This window comes from Acanthochromis polyacanthus, chromosome 4 (assembly GCF_021347895.1).
Source record: "Acanthochromis polyacanthus isolate Apoly-LR-REF ecotype Palm Island chromosome 4, KAUST_Apoly_ChrSc, whole genome shotgun sequence".
Taxonomy (NCBI): Eukaryota; Metazoa; Chordata; class Actinopteri; family Pomacentridae; genus Acanthochromis; species Acanthochromis polyacanthus.
In genome coordinates this window covers 33,184,803-33,208,619 of record NC_067116.1, presented here as the reverse complement: position 1 = coordinate 33,208,619, position 23,817 = coordinate 33,184,803, and the positions used below count along the sequence as shown (strand labels likewise).

At 40.1% G+C, this 23,817-nt stretch overlaps 2 protein-coding genes across 3 annotated transcripts in view; one reads left to right on the top strand and one right to left on the bottom strand.

Moving 5' to 3' along the window:
* The window catches only part of slc9a7 (solute carrier family 9 member 7), a 49,336-nt gene extending 33,567 nt beyond the window's left edge, over nucleotides 1-15,769 (top strand). The window contains exons 13-16 of one of the 2 annotated variants that reach the window (XM_022216049.2): nucleotides 1,521-1,584; nucleotides 3,988-4,070; nucleotides 7,214-7,319; nucleotides 12,011-15,769. In XM_022216049.2, coding sequence (XP_022071741.1) covers nucleotides 1,521-1,584; nucleotides 3,988-4,070; nucleotides 7,214-7,319; nucleotides 12,011-12,274 — 517 coding nt within the window. In that variant the 3' untranslated portion in view covers nucleotides 12,275-15,769. The other variant, XM_022216050.2, reaches the window with a different exon arrangement.
* Nucleotides 15,770-17,535: 1,766 nt separating this feature from the next.
* chst7 (carbohydrate (N-acetylglucosamine 6-O) sulfotransferase 7) lies at nucleotides 17,536-22,254 on the bottom strand. Its single transcript, XM_022216047.2, has 2 exons — nucleotides 20,875-22,254; nucleotides 17,536-18,543 (listed from the first exon to the last, which is right to left on the bottom strand). The coding sequence occupies exon 1, from the start codon at nucleotides 22,163-22,165 to the stop codon at nucleotides 20,897-20,899; it is 1,269 nt and encodes a 422-aa protein (XP_022071739.1). The 5' UTR covers nucleotides 22,166-22,254; the 3' UTR covers nucleotides 17,536-18,543; nucleotides 20,875-20,896.
* Between the last annotated feature and the right edge of the window lie 1,563 nt (nucleotides 22,255-23,817).

Here is a 23,817-nt window from a genome sequence, read left to right as displayed (position 1 = left end):
TTTTAAATACCGTCATCTCGTAAAATTTGACATGTAGGCTGGCATAACAACCCCTCCGCAGTGTTTGTCTACACACTGATAGAACTGGAGATATGGCCAGTGACTACTATTGGTTGTGGTTTTGCTCCAACTAATTAATGCTGTAGTTGAAGCTGTTCTACATCCCACATCACAATGGAGACAGAAAGCCTGAAAGAGCAGATTCTAAGGCTATTACCGCAAACTGCACCTAGTAATGATTTCTTTGCTTCGTTGGGTCTTCGTTGCAGTTTCTAGGTGGAAATTCTCAGCTGTGATGTTACTTCAAAAATCAAGTTGACTCGTTAGCAAGGAAAAAAAGCCCTCTTGGAAACCTTATTAGTGAAACATTGTGGGGTCCTGCCCTGCATTTCTATTTCCTTTCATCATGGATGAAGCACAGAATTAGACTATTATTGTTGTATAACTCACAGCAAGTCCACTTTAATTAAAGATTCTGACGTGCATGCTGTTCTTGGCAACACCATCGTAGCATAGAGGCACGATATCATAGACTTCACTTTAACTCAAAGACCAGAGAACTTTCTTTATACTAGCAGCTGTAAAACAAAACAAAAGAACAAACTGAACTCTGTGGCGCTGAACTCAGACGGCAGCATCTGCTTTAATCCGTTTCCTTATTCTTACAACTGATTTTCTCATCAATGGGAATAAATAAAATCTAAATCAAATGCTTTATTGTTTTTGCCCACAAAAAAGTGAAAACAAGTTATGGTTTGGTTCGCACACTAGATGTGAACTTTACTGTCTCTTTCATTTGTTTTTGTTTTTAAAGTAAAAGACACAATTTGTTACTGATCATGAATAAAAATGTCACATGTTCTGCACCATTGGCAAACCAAAGCCTGAGTTTGACCTTGTTTGAGGCTGACCGTGTGGTTTTCCATCCATGTTTACGTTAATTCCTGCTATGTTGATCCAAACTGTGTGAAAAAGAAATCACAGTTGTTTCCTGCTTGCTAAACTGTTCGTCTGTCATGGGGTCGGACTTAACATGGTGTCTCCCCTGCTGGTGAAAATCAAACTTGTGGTTTTGGGTTACGAGCTAAAATCTTTTTCCTAAAGTTACTGCCGTCTGCTGAGCTACTCGGAATGTGGAATGCCTTAATGTTTCTGTTTTGCAGACTCTTGTTTTTGCTGTTTGATGCTAATTTGCGACATTTGTCTGACGAACAGGCTTAGCTGTGAGAACTTTGAGGCTTTGCTTTTCACAGCAACTTCAAATAGAGCATAAAGAGGCTACATACACATTCTGCAGCGTGATTTGAAAGTGAAACGTCTCAAAATTCATGACAACATGCATCGACAAAAAACAACCAGACGCCACAAATGAGGAAAACGCAGACCAACAGGATGAGGTTGCTGACAAATGCTGTTTATTGGCATCCAATCGACCAAGTATGAGAATTTACGAGCTACCCCCAAAGTAAATCACATTTTCATGATTTGTTGATATTTTCGCTTTTCCTCCCATGCTGCAGGGTCGATGTGGATCCAGATCAGGACCAGCAGCCGTGTGGAGACAGTTTCCAGGTCTTACAAGGGGTGAGGACATCACTTACACTCACTTATTGTGTTTTTAGTCAATGCTGCTGAAACTGTTCTACTTCTGCTCTTTTTTGTCGATGTGCACGACAGTCAGCAGGTCTGCCCACATAAATAGTCCAGTTTGTGGTGAACTTGCTGAGCGAGACAGCAGAAGCAGAACAGTCCCATTTGTCACACCGTGCAGGATTCTTTCACCTACTTTCAGTTTTATTTTACATATAACAACTAGAAAAGCACTCTGAGAGCACATACCTCCGCCATACCGTGTGTGTGTGTGTGTGTGTGTGTGTGTGTGTGTGTGTGTGTGTGTGTGTGTGTGTGTGTGTGTGTGTGTGTGTGTGTGTGTGTGTGTGTGTGTGTGTGTGTGTGTGTGTGTGTGTGTGTGTGTGTGTGTGTCTCTGTCTCTGTGTGTGTCTCTGTCTCTGTGTGTGTCTGTGTCTCTGTGTGTGTGTGTGTGTCTGTGTCTCTGTGTGTGTCTGTCTGTGTCTGTGTGTGTCTGTTTGTCTGTTAACAGCATAACTCAAAAAGTTGTGGACGGATTTTCACCAAATTTTTTCTCTTACTCTTGCTCTTCCGGACATCCTGTAAAAAATTTGGTGAAAATCCGTCCACAACTTTTTGAGTTATGCTGTTAACAGACAAACAGACAGACACACACACACACAGACGGACAGACAGACAAACAAACTCCGGTGATTACATAACCTCCTGGCGGAGGTAATAAATCCTGTCCACACTGTTCTGCCCCACGCTGCACTGTAGGTTAATATTTAACAGAATGCTTTGATTTTGGTATCTTATGTAATGTTAGTGATTAAACACTGATCAGTTGGTTTCAGATTTTGGAGTTAGAAGGACTCTTCGGCATTTTGGGAAACATCATTTTGAGAGCTTTGATATTTACTTTAAATATGATTGGATTTTTTTACAGAGACAGGATTTGGAATTAAATGTTCTGTGCCTCCAGGAGGTATCATAATCCCAAACATTATTCCCATGCCGATGGCTGCAGGGCTTCATTTGTGAATAACCTATTTAACTGTATTTGATAGTTAATGATTTGCTGCAAACTTCAACGCAGGTTTTGGTTTTAAATTATCTGAACATTGCAGGCGTAGGAATATTCACAATCCGCTTTTTCAAGACTTTTACAGGATGAACCTCTTTCATGGCCTGATTTTCAAACACAAATGAGTTTTTGTTAGAGCCTGACAATCACAAGGAATAAAAAAATGTGTTTATTAATATCAGAGTTGTATTGAAAATCCAATGTATTCCACACACTAGTTAGCAGCTTACTGTGAAGACAAAGCTTGACTCCGCACCACTGAAGTGTGCAGCTACTGTTTCTAAGCTGGATCTTCTTTAATCTACTTTTAGCTCCTTGGTTCTTTTGATGTGCTTTACTCTTTTTTCTGTGTCTGCTGTTGTCTTGCTCAGGGTTTTTATTGGCCAGATCTTCCTTAAAAAAAATTAATCTCAAAGAACTACCTGGTTGAATATAATGTTAAAAATGTGCTACAATCTGCTCAGCTTTGATGCAGGCTCTGCTACATGTGCTGCAGACAGTGTGGAGAGCTGTAGCTGCACCATGTGATGATACCATTTTCACAAACCCAAACCCCAAACACCCTTTAATGCATTATCTTCTGTTAAAAAAAAAAAAAAGACAGGACTGGCCGACAGTGTCAGTCAGCTGATGTCAGTTGAGCTGTAATTAATTTTCTTTAAGCTGAAAATGAAAAATCAACTGCTGGAAAACAAAAACATGGCATTTTTTAAATGATAGAATGGGTATTTATCAGTTTTATTCATTATTCCTTTAACAGGAAGTGTAGAAATTACTGTTTAATCACATTATATACAATTAATCATGCTAACAAAATATGCTTTGTGAGAGCTTTTGACAAAGTTCCACTGCATTCGAATAGCATTTTTGAAGTAAATTGTTCTGATTTGCAAGATTTGAGAAGAAATGTATTTACACAAGGCCTCTGATGGTCACTACAGCATCAACAGCAGCACTTCAACCAAACACAACAGTTTAACTTGTAATACATAACTGTTAGATGGTATTGGAAGTATGGAAATATTCTGGAGAACAATGAAAAACAAAAAAACGCCAGAGGCAATGTGTGGCCCCGATGCATGCTGGGATCTTTCGGTTATATCCGCCTCATATTGCTGCAGTCATATGATTATCTGAATGCTGATCCTGACGATAGCAAAAATCACGCGCTCACTTTCCTGTAGCCCAATGCCGCTGTTCATCAGCTTTTTTGGATCTAAAATTCCCTTTAAAGATCCTCTAACAGACTCTGAGGAATCTCTGCGTCCACATATTGTTGTGGAGTGAATCTATAATGTGTAAATGTGTTGCTTTTCCATGTGTGTCTGCAGGACGGCTCCCAGGCAGAAGGACAGAGTAAAACCAAGCAGGAGAGTGCGTGGCTCTTCAGACTGTGGTACACCTTTGATCACAAGTATCCTTTCTGTGCCCTGCTTCACTGAAACAAACAAATATGTGCATCATTTGCTTTCAAGCCATGAAGTAATTGTTTGTTTGAACTAGTCTAGCTGTTTGTGGTCCCATCAGGTTTCATATCCATCAGGATGATTGTCCAGAGCCTTATGCTGACCGGATCATCCTTGGATTAACTTACATGAGCTCACATAATATTTGCTTTCCCTGTTCACTGTGGCTGCATAAACAGACTTAAGTTAATGTGTTTAGCAGCTCTCCCGCTCATTTCCTGCCTCCTTCCCATCTCGACGGAGCGATTGTCTCCCCAGGTGGCTGATTGTGTGGCTGCTTTTGAGCGCAGCAGCTGTTTGTTACGGCCGAGACTTTCCCCCTGGTGACACATGCTGCATGCAGCTGAAGCCAAACAGGGTGGACTTCTCCCATTTCCCAGAACTGAGGTAAACATTTATGACACAGAGAATGATTTCTGGGTACCGGAGTGTGCGACTGACTGCTGAGTTCGACAGCTGATTTTGATGCATGTCCTGACAAGGTGCCGGCTGCTTTTCTCCACACAAAGACCCGACCGCTTGAGCAGGGCGCCGACTTTTCCCAGAGAGCAATTCAGCCTGACTTATTAGAAATAAGAGGCAGAGGAGCCTGCTGGTTCCCTTGGCTTCACTGCTGCTAAGCATCACAAAATCACTTTGCGCTCAGCTGCTTCCAGCTCCTCATGTTCACTCATACAAAATACTGTATGGAGGATGAACAAGGCTCAGTTGATTTTGTTTCTGTAAGCACTGAGGAGGCTGAATGTGGAAAAAATAACATTTTTACCTATATATATTTTTTTAAATCATTCATTGTTATTTTACAGATTGTTCCTAGTTTGTGACATTATAGATAATAACTAGCAAAACCACTGAAAAAGCATTTATTTACATGTTAACTGTAAAAACACAGGCCAAACCTGTGAATTATGTCTACATCAAAAATCAGAAATGACAAATAGTAGACCCTCCAGAAAAACGCGATTATGCGATCGCATGAATTCCCGCATTAATCACCAAAATGCCGCTGAATATGCGGGGGTCAATTATTTCCCAAAAGGCCGCATAATCCCCGCAAAACGGCGCGTAATTCCCGTAAGAATCTCACATTTCCACGAAAAAAAGACAAATATGCGGGTCCCGCTTGATTTCACAATTTCCGCATAAAATGAGAAAACTATAACCAATATAAATGGAGTTGTGAGTTTTTATGTAACGCCCGGCCTGACGGCATCAGTTCGCGCATTCACACACACACTAGAAGCACGAGCTGATGCGGAGCACTGCGCTCAGAGACGAAAGACAAGAATGGCGAATGCTCAAAGATCACATTTAACTACGAATATTTCAGCCAGAGACCAGGCAAAACAGTACCCAGATTTACTGCACGAAAGTGAGGGGGAACTTTTTTGCACCCCGTGCAACATCGTTCTGAAGCACCGAAGAAAATCAACCATGTTGCAGCACTTCAGAAGCGGGAAAAACGGAAGTGAAAAGGGTAGCCTAGTAACAGGATGTAGGAGAAGAATCACCTTTTTTTCCCAGTTCTTACATATTTTGCATCTTTTTGCATATTTCACAACTATTTGCATAATTTGCAACTTTCCGCAATTTCCCCGCATAGAATGGCATAAAAACCCCGCATATTTATTCGCGTAATCAAGGATTTTAGCCCATTCTGGAGGGTCTAAAATAGGACTTTCCTTGCCATGACCCTGCATCATGTGTGTTTTTCTCCAAAGATTCTTTTACTGTGACCATACAGTTACCCGAATTTATTCTGTATTTAAATCAGAAATAAGGGTGGTGTTTTACAGCATCACTGTAGATAATAGAGAAATTATTTATATAAAGGGTTAAAATTTGATAAATAATTTTCTTTGTTTCATTAAATTACAGATCATAACTAGTAAAATTACAGAAAAAAAATATCATTTTACATGTGAATCCTAAAAAAATAAAACAAGCCAAAGCTTTAAATTATGTCCACATCAAAATTATGATTTTATAAATGATAATTTATTGGTTTCCCATGTTTCACTGTAAAAGCACAACTTTTTAAAAAATTATATTTAAATAATCCAAAAGAATTGCTGTTATTCGAAGGAAATATGTATATTAAATATCGAAAAACTGTAAATAATTTGTTGTTAGTGTTGCTGTTACTGATTTTCTCTGTAATACTAAATAACATGTCTTACAAGTACATAGTAAAATCACAGAAAAAGTTTTAATTTACACATTAACTGTAAGAACAATAAGGCAGAACTGTACTTAAGGTTCACATCAAAAATCAGTATTTTTACAAACACTTATTAGTTTTTTAAAATCTGACTATTTTACTATATTTAAATTACATAAAAATATAATTTTACAGATACAGTTTTTGAACCTTATAATATTCCACTATTTTTAATGTATTTTTTCTGGCACCCTTGCTCCTCTTATATGGAAGTTTTGCAGAAGTGTACGTGAAACTTACTTTGTGATGAGATGTCACAAGGTTCAGACCATTTAATAATGTTCATCTTACGGAAAGAATAATTTTTTCGATCAAACTCATGCTTACTGAGTTTCAGTGTTTCTGTAAACCTGAACGTTCCACCAGCTCAGCTTTTGTTCATATGACGGCAACATGTTGTAAATCAGTGAGGCTCATATTCTTAGACCCGAGCACAGAATTTGATTTAATAATCCATAATTTAATAATTGCTAATCTCAAACAGAAGCTCATAGAGGTTGAAGCTCTAAATATAGACATTGTCCGCCTTATTTTTCCATAATTCATGTGTTTATGTTGAGTTTCTGCAGGAGGAGAAGGAGAACTCACTGCTGGGTGTATGCTTATGAACACTAAGTGCACAGCTGAATGGAATAGTTTTGATTGATATTTGACTACTACCTTCCACAAAATGGTTCATTAAGCCGTAATTAACAGATTTATTAATAGTTAATAGTTCATCTACTGATGTCTTTATAGCTTACTTTAAAAAGCAGCGAGTTTTGTGTTCACGAAGACGGCAACAGTATACAGACGTGCAGATTTAATCAGTGTTTGTTCTTGTTAAGAGTTGTTGAGCACTTTGGGCTGTTCTCCTTAAATACTGCCCAGTTACCTGAAGCCCATCCTGACCCACAGCGGCCCACCTCTCACCACCACTCTGCCCAGTTACTGCGGACCGCTGGCCAGCTGTCTGACCAGCCCACAGGCTTACGAGGTGAGTGTCTGGCTGCACAAAAACACAGCGTGCAGCAACAAAACAAACAGTGACCTGGTGCATGACCAGTGAGCTGTGAAAAATCCATGTTCGCACGGCAGAAAGTGGAGAAAATCCATTTCCTGCATGCTGTCTGGTCAGAGCTTTATCAAAGAAAGTTCTCAAATTTGATGATAAACACTTAGAGAGTGAGGTGAGAAGGGTGAAATAGGGTCTGATTGAAGTGTAAACCAAAACTGCTGCTGTAAATCGGCTTTTCCAGAGCAGCTGGTAGACTCCAGACTCTATGCAGCTTTTTCAAACGGTTTGAAAGAGTGTAAAGTCAAACACATGGCGACATGGACTTACTGTGTGATAGAAAAAAACCTGTCTGGGTGGCAGGAATCCCATCATCAACACACTGTAGTCATTAAGTTGTGGATCAGTTCTGGTAATAAACGTTCAGTTTGCCAAGTTCACAGGAAGCTCCTCCAGGAAATCAGTAGCTGGTCGACTGTGAGCAAGACTCACAAAACAAGATTCCTCTAACTTGAACTAAAATTAGGGAAATATCTTATAATGGCTTTTTAAACTGTTGCTGAAGAGACAAATGTGCTGATAGATGTTAAACACTGTATGCAGCTTCATCTTGGGAGCTTTAAAAATGTTCTTCTTTGCTCCAAATTTACAATCTCTCTTCAGAATGTGCATGTTGTCTGGAGGTCAGTGCCTGCAGCTGAAAAACACAATTATTTAATCGTATACTCATGTTTAAAATAACAATGCTTATAGTTTGGTTAGCAGAGCATGGAAAATTAGACATTTCCGGATGTTCCAGTGGATAAAAACAATGAAAATGCTTTGTGACATAAACTTTGTTGGGAAATGCAGCTTCACTTTAAGGAGATTGAGCTTTGAGCTGCATTTTTATTCGATGTTATTAGTGTGAATAGAATGACAATTCATGTGTAAATGTGTGCTCTGTAAATAAAAAACAACACTTACCACAAATATAAAAATATGTAAACGCTCAAAAATATAGTAAATACAAAACAAATCTGCAAGTACACAAATAAGTTCCGTTTAAAAAGAAAAAGAATGTCATCCTAACATTTTAGACTATTAAGAAGACATCCAGAATATTTTTTTCTATTTGTAAATTGAAAAAGCATTTGTCATCTCAGTAAGTGTGACATGAAAACGTTCTGTAAAATGTCATATCTTTTACAAAATTTGAAATCTTGCTATGACTTGTAGGTTGTGTTTGTTAGCCTGTGGAGTGATGTCATTTGGTTGCAGTGGTCTTTGTCCTGATCTGCTGCGTTTACCAGCGTCATAAACATGCCTTCTTTTTAGCATTTAACATTTGAACACCAGCATAATGAATGCAGATCTTTTGCTGAAGTAAAAATATCAATACCACGACTGAAAAATACTTTGTTACAAGTAAAAGCCGACAATTCAAAGCTCATTTAAATAAAATTATGTGATTATTATCAGCAAAATGTGCTTTAAGTCCAAAGTAAAAGTATTCATTGCACACTAGAATGGGCTCTGTAAAAGTTCTATTTTTATTTGTTATACGGTTTGTTATTGCTGCTGCATGAATGTGTAAGTAGCGTTTTTATTCCTCTTCTGACTGACTCAGGCGCAGCTGATTATACTTGTATTGGTTGTCATGAATTATAATCAAATGTATGTCCATGCAGGCCATTTTATCTATGTGGTTCCATAAAGAATGTTCAGTACATCTAGTAAAGAATGTTTACTAGATGTACTGAACTTTAGAATCATAGAAATGAAAACACTATAAAAATTTAGACAAGTGGAAAATCATGTTAGAAAGCTGTACATGTACAAGAAAAATCCACATGGAGACAACTGAGAAGCCTTGTTCTAAATCAATTAACTGCTGGTCAGGATGTAAAGTTTCAAATGAGGTTTTATAAGAATACTCTGTGAGCGTCATCATGCGTCATCGTGTTTTTTTAGAAGACGTGCTGCAAGCCTTGAATCACAAGATGTACTGAAAACTACGATTGTTCAGGGTTTGAATGTAAACAAAACCCCCCGAGGCTGATCACACACTATGTAGTGATGCAGCTCAAGACAGGAGGTGAAGAAAAGGCCATAATCAGACTTTAGGGAGAATTATGATGTACTTTATAATAGCGTAGTATTAAGGTCCAACTGTGCTTTAAAGGAAAAGCTGTCGGGTAAGTGTAGTAATATTTCTCTCTGCAGTATAATGGAGTCTAAGTGCAGGGTGACACAAAAAAACGGGAAGTTTTTAACAATCCAATAAAACCAAGAGTGATGGAAGAAAAATATTTAATTCATAGTAATTAAAACCTTAAAACATGCCATTTAAGAAACAATGATGGAATTTTCATCTTTTAAAAATTACTTCCTGTAGATGGCGTCCTCTTGTACGAATGCAGGAAAAATTTTTGATTTTTTTTCTTGTGGGGCTATCTCAAGAGTAAAGTGCACACGACACGACCAAGAACTCTGGATGAGTTAAAACGGAGAATTCAGGATGAAATTCACAGTATCCCAGCTGAGATGTTGCAGCGGTCGATGAGGAATCTCAACAGCAGATTTCAAGAACGCATTCGTACAGGAGGACGCCATCTACAGGAAGTCATTCTAAACGTATCTGTGGACATGAGCTGATGTTTGACTTTCATCTTGGTGATTTAATGGTGCAGCATTTTACTTTTATCTACTTTGATCTATATTCTTACCTTGAGCAGCTGCTGACAGAAGCTGTTTAACAGAAACAGTTGTCACATGAGTGACACCATCAGTCTTGGCCCGCTCTGCTCCTCCTCAACTCTCCCATCGTCTTCATGTTGATGTACATTTTGAGTAATGTCTTCTGTGCTGTTGGTTTCATTTATATTGCACTTGGGTTCACAGAAAACATACTTATCTCGCTTCTTTAAGGCAAACTAAGAGTAACTTATCAGTAAGTTTGATAAAAAGTGACAAAAAAAGATAAAAAGGATACTGTATAGAAAACATGTTTTGGTGTTGCTAGAATTTTTAAAATGTTGATTTTAGAAATGTTTTAAATAAGCTGTAACCAAAACATTTCGCAGCTTAAAGTAGCAGTTTTCTTTTCCGATGTTCAGCGCTGAGTCGGTGCTGCAGGAAGGCTCTCTGTGAATACTGAAGGTTTCTCTCTCAGGAGAACAGTAATATCGTCAAAGCATTCTCAGTGGCTGCCAGTAAACACAAAGAGCCGAGGCCTTCAGCGAGAGAGAAAATGGACGGTCGAGTCTCCTTTTTACATTCAGCGGGGACAAAAGGGCCCTTTCAGTGCCACCTCAATGATGACCAGTGTTCTGAAAGACACTGCGCTCTGATATTTTAAAGACAGAAATGGCCATTGAAGCAATGGTCACACTTGGATTCACTCTGGCAAAGTCTCCTTTTCATCTCATGTGAAATACTTGCACACGGAGGCTTGTTTTTCAGTTATACGCTCCTTTCACCGTGACCCACAGAGCCCTGCGCTTAGACAATCTAAACTGCATTTCTGCACCATAAAGTAGAAGTAGATTGTCTCTTATTCAATTTTAAATCCTCGAGAGTGAAGTCTTCAGTTCTGCGTTCAGAAATGTTTTCCCCTCCTGGTTTGTTGCTGTTGGTTTGCCTGCGTAGGGCTGCCAGCCAGGAGAGGCATGAATTTAGGTGGTTGTTCCTATAATCAGGGCTCTGTGTCTCCAAGTAGGGGGAGACTGGATTAAATAAAGCTCCTTGCCTGGTTCCACTTTGGCTCTGGAAGTGAAAAAATGCCTCAAAAACAAAACAGATGTTTGTTTCCTTTTGACCTCAAATTTGCAAGACTTTGAAAATACGGTGTTAAAAAATGCATGTCAGGCTTTTAAATATCTAATGAACAATTCAGTTCATTCACACCACGAGAAATTAAAGGTTAATGAAAACACAAAAACCAGTCATGCACTAGTCCGCCTCCTAATACGGTCCAACTGTCTGTGAACCAAAGCTTCCAGCCCATTGGTTCCTAGTAAAGACTTTAATCTCCAAAAATGGGTCACAAATGTACAGTTTAATTTTCTAAAAAGGCTGAACAGTTTTGTTAGCCGTGCATTTGTCTGGTCCTATTTTCAGATGCATGTTTAATACTCATTTTGCGCTTCAGGATGCAGTGCAGAATTTGGGATGGCAACTGTGTCACTGTTTGAATTAGAAAGGAACCTCGAGATAATTGTTGGAGAGAAATGGTTATGTAATACTTTTTGATCCTTTCCATAGAGTAATCCCTGCATCGACCCGGCTCATCGTGTTCTCCCCGAGGACATGGGCCAACTATCGATCGTCAGCTAGTCGATTAGAGCCGTGAGAACCTCCGTGTTTGAGAGCTTAACCAGGATGCAACATGTGCTTCTGAGCGGACTTCTCATGCCGCTGTGGGCTGGTTTGCGTGTTGCTGAGCAGCTTGTGGTTTTCTGCTATGTTTGTTTTTAATTTCTCTTTAATCCAGTTGATGCAGTGCAGGCCACTAAGTGAAAGTCTCCTCCCTACCCCTCTGTAAATCCACAGTGTCCCTTATGAGCCTTTGCACCGTTAATGTCAGTCTGTTCTCGCCATGTGTTCTCTCTGCGGCGTCCTACATCTGTAATGTGTCGTCCCCACGTTCTCCGTCCCTCCCCCCTCATGTTCCACTCTGGGTTTGTTTTCAGAACCACGAGCAGCTGAGGGACCCCGACACCGACCTCATCCGCAACGACGCCGACCTGACCTTCACGTTCGGCGACACTTCCATCACGGCCAACGGGGCCTCAGGCGGCGGGGCGGACGCTGCTGGGGGGTCGGGCTGGAGCGCCAATGGAAAGAGGAGCGGCAGCACGTCTGAGGAGGCGCTGGAGCGTGAGCTGGACTCCCGCGAGCAGGAGCTGCTGAGCCGAGGCACACGGCTGGTTTTCCCCATCGAGGACCACGTCTGACCTCGACTCGGCCCCCGCCTGAGCCGCCGACCTCCCTGACCCGACCCACGGACCGCCTCGCCCCTCAGCTCCCTCCACCTCTGTGCAGGCAGAGCTTCAGAGAAAAGACAGAACGGAGATATGGGAGTAGACAGGAGGGTCAGAGTGACTCCCTGTAGGCCGGGGAGCTCAGCACACGGAGCATTTCATCCTCATTACAGAAATGGAGTTTATCCTCCAGGAGATACGAGCGTCAAGAGAGAACGTCTCTGTTTGTCTGCTGCATAAACAGGAGGGAAACCGGGACGTGGGGACAAAATGCCCCCATGAAAGGTTCAATCTGCACTTCTGAACGTGTGGCTCAGTGTGTTCAGCTGGGAAAGAAGCAGAAACGTGATCAGTCTGTCTTCACAGTGCACCAGTCAGCAGCGACACAACGCTCAGAGCCCCAGACCCATCTAGATGTGGCAGAGGCCTCACAGACTGAGTTCCATTTCTGCCATCCATCCAAAGCTGCTAACAGTCCAGTGATTGAGAAAAACATCCATTCTTTCACACAAAAGCATTCATTTGAGGCGCTTGAGGCCTGTGAGGAGCACAGAGCTGGACGGCCAACACGTTTCCTTCGTCATGGGTAAAGAACGTGAGCATGTAAATAGCTACAATGCTGAGCTTTGTTCCTCTTTATCGGAGCCGCTCGTCTCAGTGCTTTACACTCAGTGACTGTTACAGATAACGTGTGTGTGTCTTGTCTTTGAGCAGGCTGGGATCCTTTTCTGTGTTCTGGACTGTTTTTAACGCCAATAACACAATTGAGGGACTAATTTTATTGTTTCTTATGAAAAAAGACTGATTTTCCCAAATTGTAGAAACAGGCATGCACCCTAATGCAGTTTAGGAAAATACAGACAAGGCCTCATTGTGTTTTTTCTTTTTTTGCAAAAAAAATGTTAATTAAATGAGAAGAAAAAAATCTAGTCATCAAAGGAACTGCTGCAACTCTTGTCATGCTGATATATCTGCTGATGAGTTTCTTGATTAATCGCTTCATTGGTTAATTTGTTTGAGAGGCCAGTTTTTATAGAAGGCAAAATGACAAAGAACAGATGTAAATCCTCACATTGGAGAGGCTAAAACCAGCGAATGTTTGACTTTTTTGATTGCAAAATGACTGATTTATTTCAGCTGACCGACTAATTCCATTCGTTGTTGCAGCTCAATATTTAAGTGACTTGTTGCGTTTCGAAATGCAGCACAGCATAAGAAACGCTGCAACCAGTACCACGTCTTTACCTGGTTTTACTTTGAACTTATGGCCCCAAAGTTTCAGACATGTGAAACTTAAAATCCGAACTAAATAAAAGGCAGAGACCCCTGACACTAACCACAGACAACAGGAGATTAATAAAAGAAGTGCTTGCATATAAACTAAACCTTTACCTTCATCAGCAGTGTGTTGACACATAAACATTGATGTCTCTGGGCTCTTTACCCACATATTAACCCCAATATATATAAATATTAACACACTTTCATTAACAGAATTTCCCTGTTTGTTTCCTGTTCTTTCTTGGAGCTTTTCTGAGTTCACATTTGTCTGCTTACATTTTCACCTTAACCCTCCCGTTGTCCTCATTTACAGGCACCAAAAAAATATTGTTTCCTTGTCTGAAAAAAATCCAAAAATTCAGCCAAAAAAATCCCAAAATTTTTGAAAATTTGCAAAACCTTCAGGAAGAAAATTAAAAATTTCCTTTAAAAATTTTATTTAAAAAAAATCCAAAATTTGTCAAAAAAAACTTCTTGTAAATATTTTCAAAAAATTAGTAAAAATCTTCCAAAAAAAATCCTAAAAATATCTGAAGTGATTACATATATAAGTAAAACTTCTAATATTTTCTTTAAGAACATTCACAAAAAAATCAACCAAAATCCAGCAAAGTTCGCTGGATTTTGGTTGATTTTTTTGTACTCTATTTTTCTTGCTACACTAACCAGCTGGTGGCATAGTGAGCACATTTTTAATCTCCTCATCTAACTCTATCAGAAAACTAATAAATGCCAAACAACTGTGCAGCTAATTTGCCTCATTCATTCCTCCTTGCTGCACATGAATAATGCTAAACTCGAGACTTCCTTCAGCTTTAATTACAAGTAACCCGATCATCCGTCTTTCTGAAAACACAGATAATGAACAGGAACATACTGTATGATGTTCTCCATTAATAAAAAGACTTGAACCGTCTACGGTTCCTGTTTTGGTATCGTATTACCCCATATTTTCTCAACACTAGACTGGTTCTTCCATTCACTTGTTGCTTAACTCACATGTCTTCAGTATTTCACTTTTTCTATTTGTCCCACTCGACATTTTCAGCACCCGACCACACAAACGGACTGATTTGCATCGCCCATGAGCAACACACGTGAAATTATTAATACCGGATCTTCTAACCACATTTCCTCACTGTTTGCAGTTCTGAAATTCCTCCTATGCAGTACGATTATAAGCGGAAACCTGTTGATTTGCATAGTTTCCTCCTCAAGATGCTACATTGAGCTCTTATCCAATAAATGCAACCAGCAGCGTATGACCTTGGGCTTACAACGCTCCACTCAGACACTTCAGAGTGGTGCAGCAGCTGGTTTGAAGCAACAGCTGGGAATAAGAGGTTTTTCTTCTGTTGATTCTTGCTCCTTATTTAGTCCCGACACCTGAACCGGTCCTCGTTTTAAATTCACCACACGGCACACGTCGCCTTTTGTTTCCCTTCCTTCCGACTGCACACAGAGCCTGTTGCATTTATGTATGAGCACACGGGGGCAGGTGTGAAAGGCGTTACTGTGAATCCGAGGCTTTCGTGTGAGGGAGAAGCACCCCCCCCCCCCCCCCCCCCGTACAACTTTGGAGACGTGTACGAGGAAATGAATCTGCGTAGTTATGTAAATCTGTTGCCAATCTGTAAGCAGTGTGGCTCCTCTAAACTGCAGTGAAGCTGTTTAGCATCAGCTTTCAGTGTCTGACGGAATAATCACTTGTTTGACTGTGATATGGAAAGGTTGCACAGCCCCAAGAAAAGTACATGCAGCAGATGTTATTGTGTGTCTGGAATGTGAAAAGCAAACTGATTTTTTTTCTTCCCCACAATTCCTGCTGTATCGGCTGACATTAGTGCAGAGAAACTGGAGTTTTTCTTCAGGAGCACTTTGTCGACATCGTGAGCGACTTAAACGACGGCTGAAGACAGATAAATGAGCGGAGTTCGGCACTTTACCTCGAGCAGAGGACACTCTTATGTAACCTTCCTGTGCACTCTCCGTTTCTCTCTCCAGACTGTTGTGCTGTCACTTGTCTTGCCGGCTATATTTAAATGCTCTCTGTACCTGAGAAATATGAGATGTAGCCCGATCGTCTATACGTGCACCTGTTGTTTCTAGTAGCAACCGGCTGCCAGGCTCCATCCGCCATCAGTTTGCATGTCAACATGTTAATAAAAAGACTAATTCTGAGCCACATGCTGTTGTTGTGTATTGTTTTGTATTTTTTGATCAACTGTTACTTCAAAAATGTCGATGTACTGTTTGTATATCGATATGTATGTTTTAACCCTCCTGTTGTCTTTGTTTACAGGCACCAAAAAATATTGTTTCCCTGTCTGGGGAAAAAAAAAAAATCAAAAAATTCAGCAAAAAAATTCCACAAATTTCTGAAACTTTACAAAACTTTCAGGAAGAAAATTCCAATAATTCCTTCAAAGTTTCCCTTTAAAGTTTTATTTTTAAAAATCCCCCAAATTTGGCAAGAAAATTCTTGTAAATATTTTCAAAAAATTAGTAAAAATCTTCCAAAAAATCCTAAAAATATCTAAAGTCATTACATATACATCAGTAAAACTTCTAATATTTTCTTTAAGAACATTCACAAAAAAAAATCAACCAAAATCCAGCGTATTTCGCTGGATTTTGGTTGATTTTTTTACGTGAATGTTCATAAGAAACATTTTTAATATTTCTCTTTTTTCCACCAAAAATTTTTCAAAGATTTCCTAAAAATGTTGAAAATGTGAACATCAGAAGTTTCACTGTGAATTTTTATTTTTTTTTCTCCACATTTTCAAACTTTAAAACGGGTCGGTTTGATCTGCAGGACGACATGAGGGTTAAAATAAACTAGTTTGCTTTTAGTTTTGATGCCACTGAGGAAATAATCTAGGTAAATTGTGTGTACATGTCTGATATTTTTACAACTGGTAAAGTTATTACCATCAATATAATCTCCATAGACAGCCATTAAATTCTTATATCAGCCACAAATCGTTCAATATTGTTCTAATGATCTGTAGTGTCTGATTACATTTGAACAACACATCCAGTTTGAGATGGACACTTTGTTTTATGAGTGTTTATGGCTTTCAGTCCTATTGCATTTTAAACGTAAGTCCTGTAGACGATACATAAGATAAAGTCCTCACTGCTGCCCACTAATCCTTCAAATCCCAACCAGGATTACAAGTCCCACAGGGGGTACTTCCACACTAGTCTGGGGGTACGTGAGAAGTTTAGCATAATTAATCTGACACTGACAGAAATTACAATTTACCTAAATAACTGAGTAGACCTGAACAACTAAATCGAACCAATAATCTGTAGAAAAGACAAAAGGACGACATAAATTATTTAAAAAGACGAGTAATGGTGGAAAAAGTGAGTCAATGGTTAATACAGCAGCATGAAAGTATGGCTAAGACATGGATTTGTTGAGTAAAATAAATTGTTAGCGAAACACAATGGATGATCAGTGAAAATTAGGCAAAATGGTTGGAAATTATTAGCTTGGAGTATAAATAAATAGCTGAAAATAAGGGATATATGGTAAAATATAATGCTTAAGCTAATAAATACATAGCTCAGATTAAATTGATATTAACTTAGTTGGATATAAAAATACTTTAACAATGTAAATTTTTGTATGATTATGTGTCAAATAAGAACTATTTTTGAATTATTTCAAAAGAGCAGATTTGAACATGAGGGGAAGTTGTTTTGGGTGACATGTTGGATTTAAGTCTATGGAGGCCAGCGGTGCATTATTGTATTCATAATTTCAGTTTTCAAAATGCTCATTTATGCGCACTGATCAACTCTGAAAAAGCATGCAGTTTATAATGTTTAAAATCCAACTGGAAAATGTCATTTAAACCTCCCATTCGTTCCCATTAGATCAGTAACTCAGCTAGCAGACAAATCCTTCCAACCAGCATTAATGCTCACAGCAGTCACAGTCACTTTCATTTGTAGTTTTTCCCCCTTTATTTTAGTCAGTTTAAATAGTCTAAAAGTTACTTCCTTCTTTGACAAGAGAACGTCTCCATGGAATTCACCTTGAACATTTACTCGAGAACCAACTTGTGAAGTTGAACACGTGGATGCTGTAAAAACCGCAACACATCCTTCAAATCAGAGTGATATCACGGCTATTTACAGTGTTTTAGACAAAAACAAAACTACAAACAACAGGTAACAGTGCGAGTCAGTACCGTGTGATGTGTTTGTGAGAAGAAGTTCACTGGGCAGAGGCAGCTCTCCAAGTAGTCTGAGGGACATTCGAAAATCTCACACCCATGTGAGTGTTTTGTCAACGGGGCGCTGCAGCTGTCTGGATTCCTGAGGGGTCGGGGGTGGAACAATAGCTCCTCAGTGAGGCCTCTTTTTCCAGAAAACACTGTAGTTTCTCCTTTGAATTCTCTACATTAGTGCTGTTAGTGAGCTGGGTGCAGTTTAGTGTCAGTAATGCTCGAGATTACCGCCATGCTTAGTCATAGAGCGGACGGATAAGTCACGCAGGTGAGAGCGAACCTGATGCTGCCACTCTGGATCCTGGCAGTCATCTCCACAGAAGGACCCATCTCTGGCTTTTTATGGCCCTCGGCTGCAGGGGATTTGAGGAGGGATTAGTGCTGCTAAAAGGACAGAAGGATAGAGGCCGGGCAGTGTAACGGCAGCACAGACCGGCCTCGTCCGTCTCGTTTTATCCCCCTCCCCACATTCTCTCGGACCCTGCTGGTGTCAAACAGATAACATTGTGAAAATAAGCTGCCTTCTCCTCGTTTCTAATTCGGCTGTCTGTGACTGAGCTGCTCTTTCCACTTGGATTTTCTCCAGTCCATTGACCCGCCTCGGCTCGAGGAAAAACAGCCCAAAAGGCGCGCTTGAGAACTCCTAGCGGAACCGCATTCCAGCTCCTTGTTTTGTTATTCCACCTTTTGCCCTCAGCTTCGAATAGCAGGACGCTGGATGAGAGAGAGAGAGAGAGAGAGAAAAAAATCAGCTGAGGATTAAAATAAAACCCTTAAATTATGACGCAGCTGCACTGAAACACATGCGGGAGACACGTTCATAGTGCTGTCAGGGCTGCAGCTGTCCTGCCACGGCCTGCAGGCAGCTCTTAAGGGCCTTGCTTGTGAGAGTCGGCGGTGACAGCCTGGTTGTAACCCCGGGAGCTCCATCCCATCACGAACAGCCGCGCACAATGATCCCCTTCTTGACAGCACAGTCTGAGGCCCAGTGACTCCCTGCCAGCCCCCCGCTATCCATGAGAGCACCCAGCATTGCCAGGGACAAAACAATGAGGCCTCTATTAAACAGCAGGTCATTAAAGTGGGGGGAATACTTCTGACTGTCTCACTAGCATCCCTCACACTGGTGTCAACTGTGTTTAAATGGCAATGCTATAAAATTATATTATCTGGATTCGGGGTTCAGCCTTTGCAGATTTTATGTTTGAGTTTTGAAGTTAAATACGCTTCAAAACTAATTAAAATCTGAAAAACAGCACGTGATTACCCCATGGAAAGGGGACGTTTGAAAGGCAGCTGCTAAACTGTGACATATTAACCCTCCTGTTGTCCTCATTTACAGGGACCAAAAACTGTGTTTCCTTGTCTGAAAAAAATCCAAAAATTCAGCAAATAATTCCCCAAATTTCTGAAATTAAAACTTTCAGGAAGAAAATTCAAATAATTCCTTAAAAGTTTTATTTTTTTTAAACATCGCCCAAATTTGGCTAGAAAATTCCTGTAAATATTTTCAAAAAATTAGTAAAAATCTTCAAAAAAAATTCTAAAAATATCTAAAGTGACTACATATATATCAGTAAAACTTCTAATATTTTCTTTAAGAAAATTCACAAAAAAGTCAACCAAAATCTGATGAATTTCACTGGATTTTAGTTGAATTTTTTGTGAATGTTCTGAAGAAACATTTGTAACATTTCTTTTTTTCCACCCAAAAATGTTCAAAGATTTCCCAAAAATGTTGAAAATGTGGACATCAGAAGTTTCACTGTGAAAATATGTATTTTTCTACATTTTCAAACTTTAAAAGGGTCAATCTGAACCACAGGACAACACGAGGGGAGTGATTGTTTTTGGTGATAAGAGTAAAGAGCAAAGCTACTGCCTGAACAAGATAGCATGATGTGGGACTGAGATGAGAAAATTAATAATTTATATTCATACAAGTAACTGCATGTTTAAGTTTGCACACAAAAGTGATTCCACATTACAATAAGCCAATAAGTAGCACATTTCTGCATATAAACATAAATATATCAATCACCTTTCTATCTCTTCAAAGTCTTTGCATTTGCTCATTTAGGTATTCTCAGAAAGTTTCCTGTCTATTAACATACAACACTTCTATTTACTATAATGCACCAAATCCCCATCCTTCTATGTGAAAACATACTTGGCAATAAAACTGAATTGCATTCCAAACCAAAACTTCCCCTTTTCTGCAAATGCAAGCTGAAAACATCCTTCTGCACAGTAAAGGTCAACCATTCAAGGAAAGCAACAACAAGCAAAATATGCCTTTGAGTGGGAAGAGATTTTCAGATGCATCCACCATGGTATGCCTGCAGTGTGCACAGAATCAAAATGCGATGGTCTGTTGCTATACTCTGGTTTCAATTTGCCTCAGTCAGGCTGAGGTCATAAGTTATGGAGCCACAGAGTGTAGCAGCAGACTTCCTGTGCTGACAAATATGTAGCTTTAAAAAAAAGGGTAAGTGATGCACAGATGACTCTTATGGTTTGTTCCACAGCCAAACACTGCTTTAAGTCTCCTTTTGTTTTGCTTTAACCATCCTGTTGTCAAGTTTTTTTTTTCTTCTCTGAAAAAAATGCATAAAATTCACAAATTTCTAAAAATTTGCAAAACCTTCAGGAAGAAAAATTACAATAATTCCTTAAAAGTTTTATTTAAAAAATAATTTAGCTAGAAAATTCTTGTAAATGTTTTCAAAAAATGAGGAAAAATCTTCCAAAAAATCCTAAAAATATCTAAAGTGATTACATGTTTATCAGTAAAACTTCTAATATTTTCTTTAAGAACATTCACCAAAAAAAATCAACCAAAATCCAGTGAAATTTGCTGGATTTTGATTGATTTTTTTTTTTGGTGAATGTTCCTAAAGAAACATTTTTAACATTTTTTTCCACCAAAAAATGTTGAAAATGTAAACACCAGAAGTGTCACTGTGAAAATATATGTATTTTCTCCACATTTTCAAACTTTAAAACGGGTCAACACGTAGGTTAAACCCCTCTGAGTGTCCCTACCTTGACATCTGGTGGCACATCCTCATGTCGCTTTGTCCAGGCTGTTCTTCTGGTAGCCCAGATGCCTCATGACTTCACTGCAGTAGGCCTCCACCTGATTAATCTGCTCCACATTCAGCCTCTCCCTCCAGGCAAAGATAGCCTCCTTTGCATCCCTGGATGATATCAGGAACGGCTTGTCTGAGGAGTAGCCGTGGCCGTGCGTCATGTTGAGCGCGAACTTCTCCAGAGCGGGGAAGCTGGAGAGGTTGGAGAAGCGGTAGAGCCTCTGCAGCTCCTCCATGGGGTGCAGCACCAGGTCCTCGTAGCGGATGCGGAGGTAGTTCCTCCTCACCCAGGGAGGCGCGTTCACCACCAGCATCATGTCGCTGAGCCAGTTGTCGCAGATGAGCTCCATGGCGCTGGACACGTAGCTCTCCGCCCGGTTCACTCTGTTGCTGGGCACCAGCAGCCGCTTGTACTTGTCGGTCTGCTTCTTGCTGCGCAGCACCTGGATGCTCTCCTTCACTAGGGCCTGCTTGGACTTGAGCCGCGAGTTGTGCACGGCCCTGGGGTCTCTGAAGAGCTGGATGATCTGCAGGTTTATCGCAGGGTCTTTCATCAGCGGGACCAGCGTGCTCAGGTCCAAAACGCGCACTCCTTTGATCACCATCACCGGGTACTTCTTGCACTCCCTCTCCAGCTCCCTGATGTCCCTCCTCTGGCACTTCGCGCACTGGTCCTCCTTTACCAGCCCGATTTCGTGGCGCTTGTGCGCGTCGCAGAGCGGCTCCGAGCAGATCACCTTGTTCATCTTCCAGCCGAAGATGAAGGAGGTGGTGATGTTCTGCGAGCCTGCGTAAAGTTTGAGCACGGAGAAGTCGCAGCGGAACAGGGCGTTCATCATGTCCCGCACTGCGCCCTGGAGGCTCCCCGCGTCCCCCGGGTACAGAGCCTGCCAGATGTGCCACATGGGCTCGTACAAGTAGAAAACATCTGGGTGCTGGTTGAACAGCTCCCCCAGGAAGGAGGAGCCCGTCCTCCAGGTGGCATGCAGGTAGATATGTATCCGAGCCTGGCTCCTGTTGGCGGCGGGCTCCGTGGCGTCGCTGCCGTTCACTTTGTATCCGTTATCCCACAGGAGCGCCACCGTGTTGTCCAGATCTGGGCATCTGGGCTGTTGCTGCGGCAGTCCGTGCTTCGCGTGCTGGACGGATTTATCCCGGTAATCTAACACGTACGGGATTAGCAGAAGTAAACCAGAATATGCCAGAATCAAAACCAAGTATTTCTTGTTGAGCCTCCGCTTCATTTCCTCTCGCCAGGAGCGGGGCTGGGGGCTGGACAGCTCGTTGTGTTGAGGTCTGCGCTGTGCTTTGTGAGGCTCCGTGGTCTGAGCACTAAAGTTATGTGTGAGCTAGCCCCGCCCCTATGTCGACGAAATTAACGGATTAATTCCACTTCCTGCTTGCACACCAAGTTTTATCTAAAAAAGAAATCTCTATGAATTATCTGTTCGACAACCGTCGTTATTTTCTCTATTTACATTTTCTTATCGTCTTATTTTCTTTGTGAGGCAGTCATAACTAAGGCGGAGGAGGGGCGACGTTAAATTGCACTATCGAAGAGGCTTAAAGAAAAGATGTTCCGACGGATACTACCTGCAGTAACCATTGGCGCGCAAAGCATTATTGGAGTTCAACAGTGTTTTCTTCGTATTTCACTTTTAAGCACTCACCACTCTTGAGATTTGTGTTGTTTTGCTTCCGTAACATGTCGTGTGTCTGCACAATGTATACGAAATTTCCACAATGCACATTTAAGTTTTATTTACATCATTTTTCCTCTTTGCATCTGTAGATTTACACTGTAATAGAGCAAGAAAGAGATAACACAGAAGTAGTTCTAAGGCATGTTGCTGTAGTATTTTGAGAGTACAAAATACGCTTCTGTAATTCCTTAAAAAGATGTACATACACAGACTTTTTTACAGTTTACAAGAGTCATATGGAGGCCTACAAAAATTAAATACTTACTTGTAACATGTGAAAGCTTAAAAATAAGATTTTTGAGGAAAGTTGCACCCATGGACCTCCAAGTTTTGCTTTTCAATACCATAGAATGTATGTTAATGTTACTTTTTTGATACTTTGTCTATATCATCATCTAATATGATAACATAATAGCTAAATAGCAGTAAAAAATGTATCATTATTCGTTTAAAAGGCTGCATTGCTGGCCTTTGTGTCAAGCTAATAACGTTATGATATTATTAGCTTGCACTAGCTCTAGCTAGCTTTATATCTTTTCCACTGTATGCTAAGCATCTGTGGTGATGTGACATTATTTTCATGTCAGGACTCTGAATATCAGTGACAATAAAGTTATAAGCTCTGTAACAATGAAAGATTGGTGTTATTCAGCATTTATGTTTATCTTATTTAAGTTAATCTTATGCATAATTACGAACTGACAAAGAATTATTATTTCTTTGTCGTAGGACCAGAAAAGTCCATTTTAGTGACACAAACTTTTCACCATTATCTCTATGTTTTACAGTTTTGTTTTGTCTTTTTTAACAGAAGGGTTCAATTCAATTCAATATACTTTATTTAGTCGGGAGGTTTAGTGACATTTGACTTCAAGTCATGATGCAAAGGTCTCCTTTGGCATGGAAGTACCTTAGGGCCATAGAAATAAATTTATACTAAGACACAATTAAGATCACATTTTAGCCATATTTTAGATTCCCATATCTTTCTTCTGTGATAGCTAGAATGACAAATTTGGTGTCAAAGTGTACATTTTTGGGGTCATGGAATCCAATAAAATAGGTTCCAAGACTAGAAAAAGAAAACATTCTCCTTACCATAACAATTGAAAGTAAAATATGCAATTCATTTAAAGAAAAAAAAAAGTATGGCAAAAACACAGTAGATTCACAACTCAGTAAGAATTTAATAA

What these genes read in the sequence shown, in the direction of transcription:
- chst7 (XM_022216047.2), bottom strand. Translation starts at nt 22,165, where the DNA reads ATGAAGCGGAGGCTCAACAAGAAATACTTGGTTTTGATTCTGGCATAT.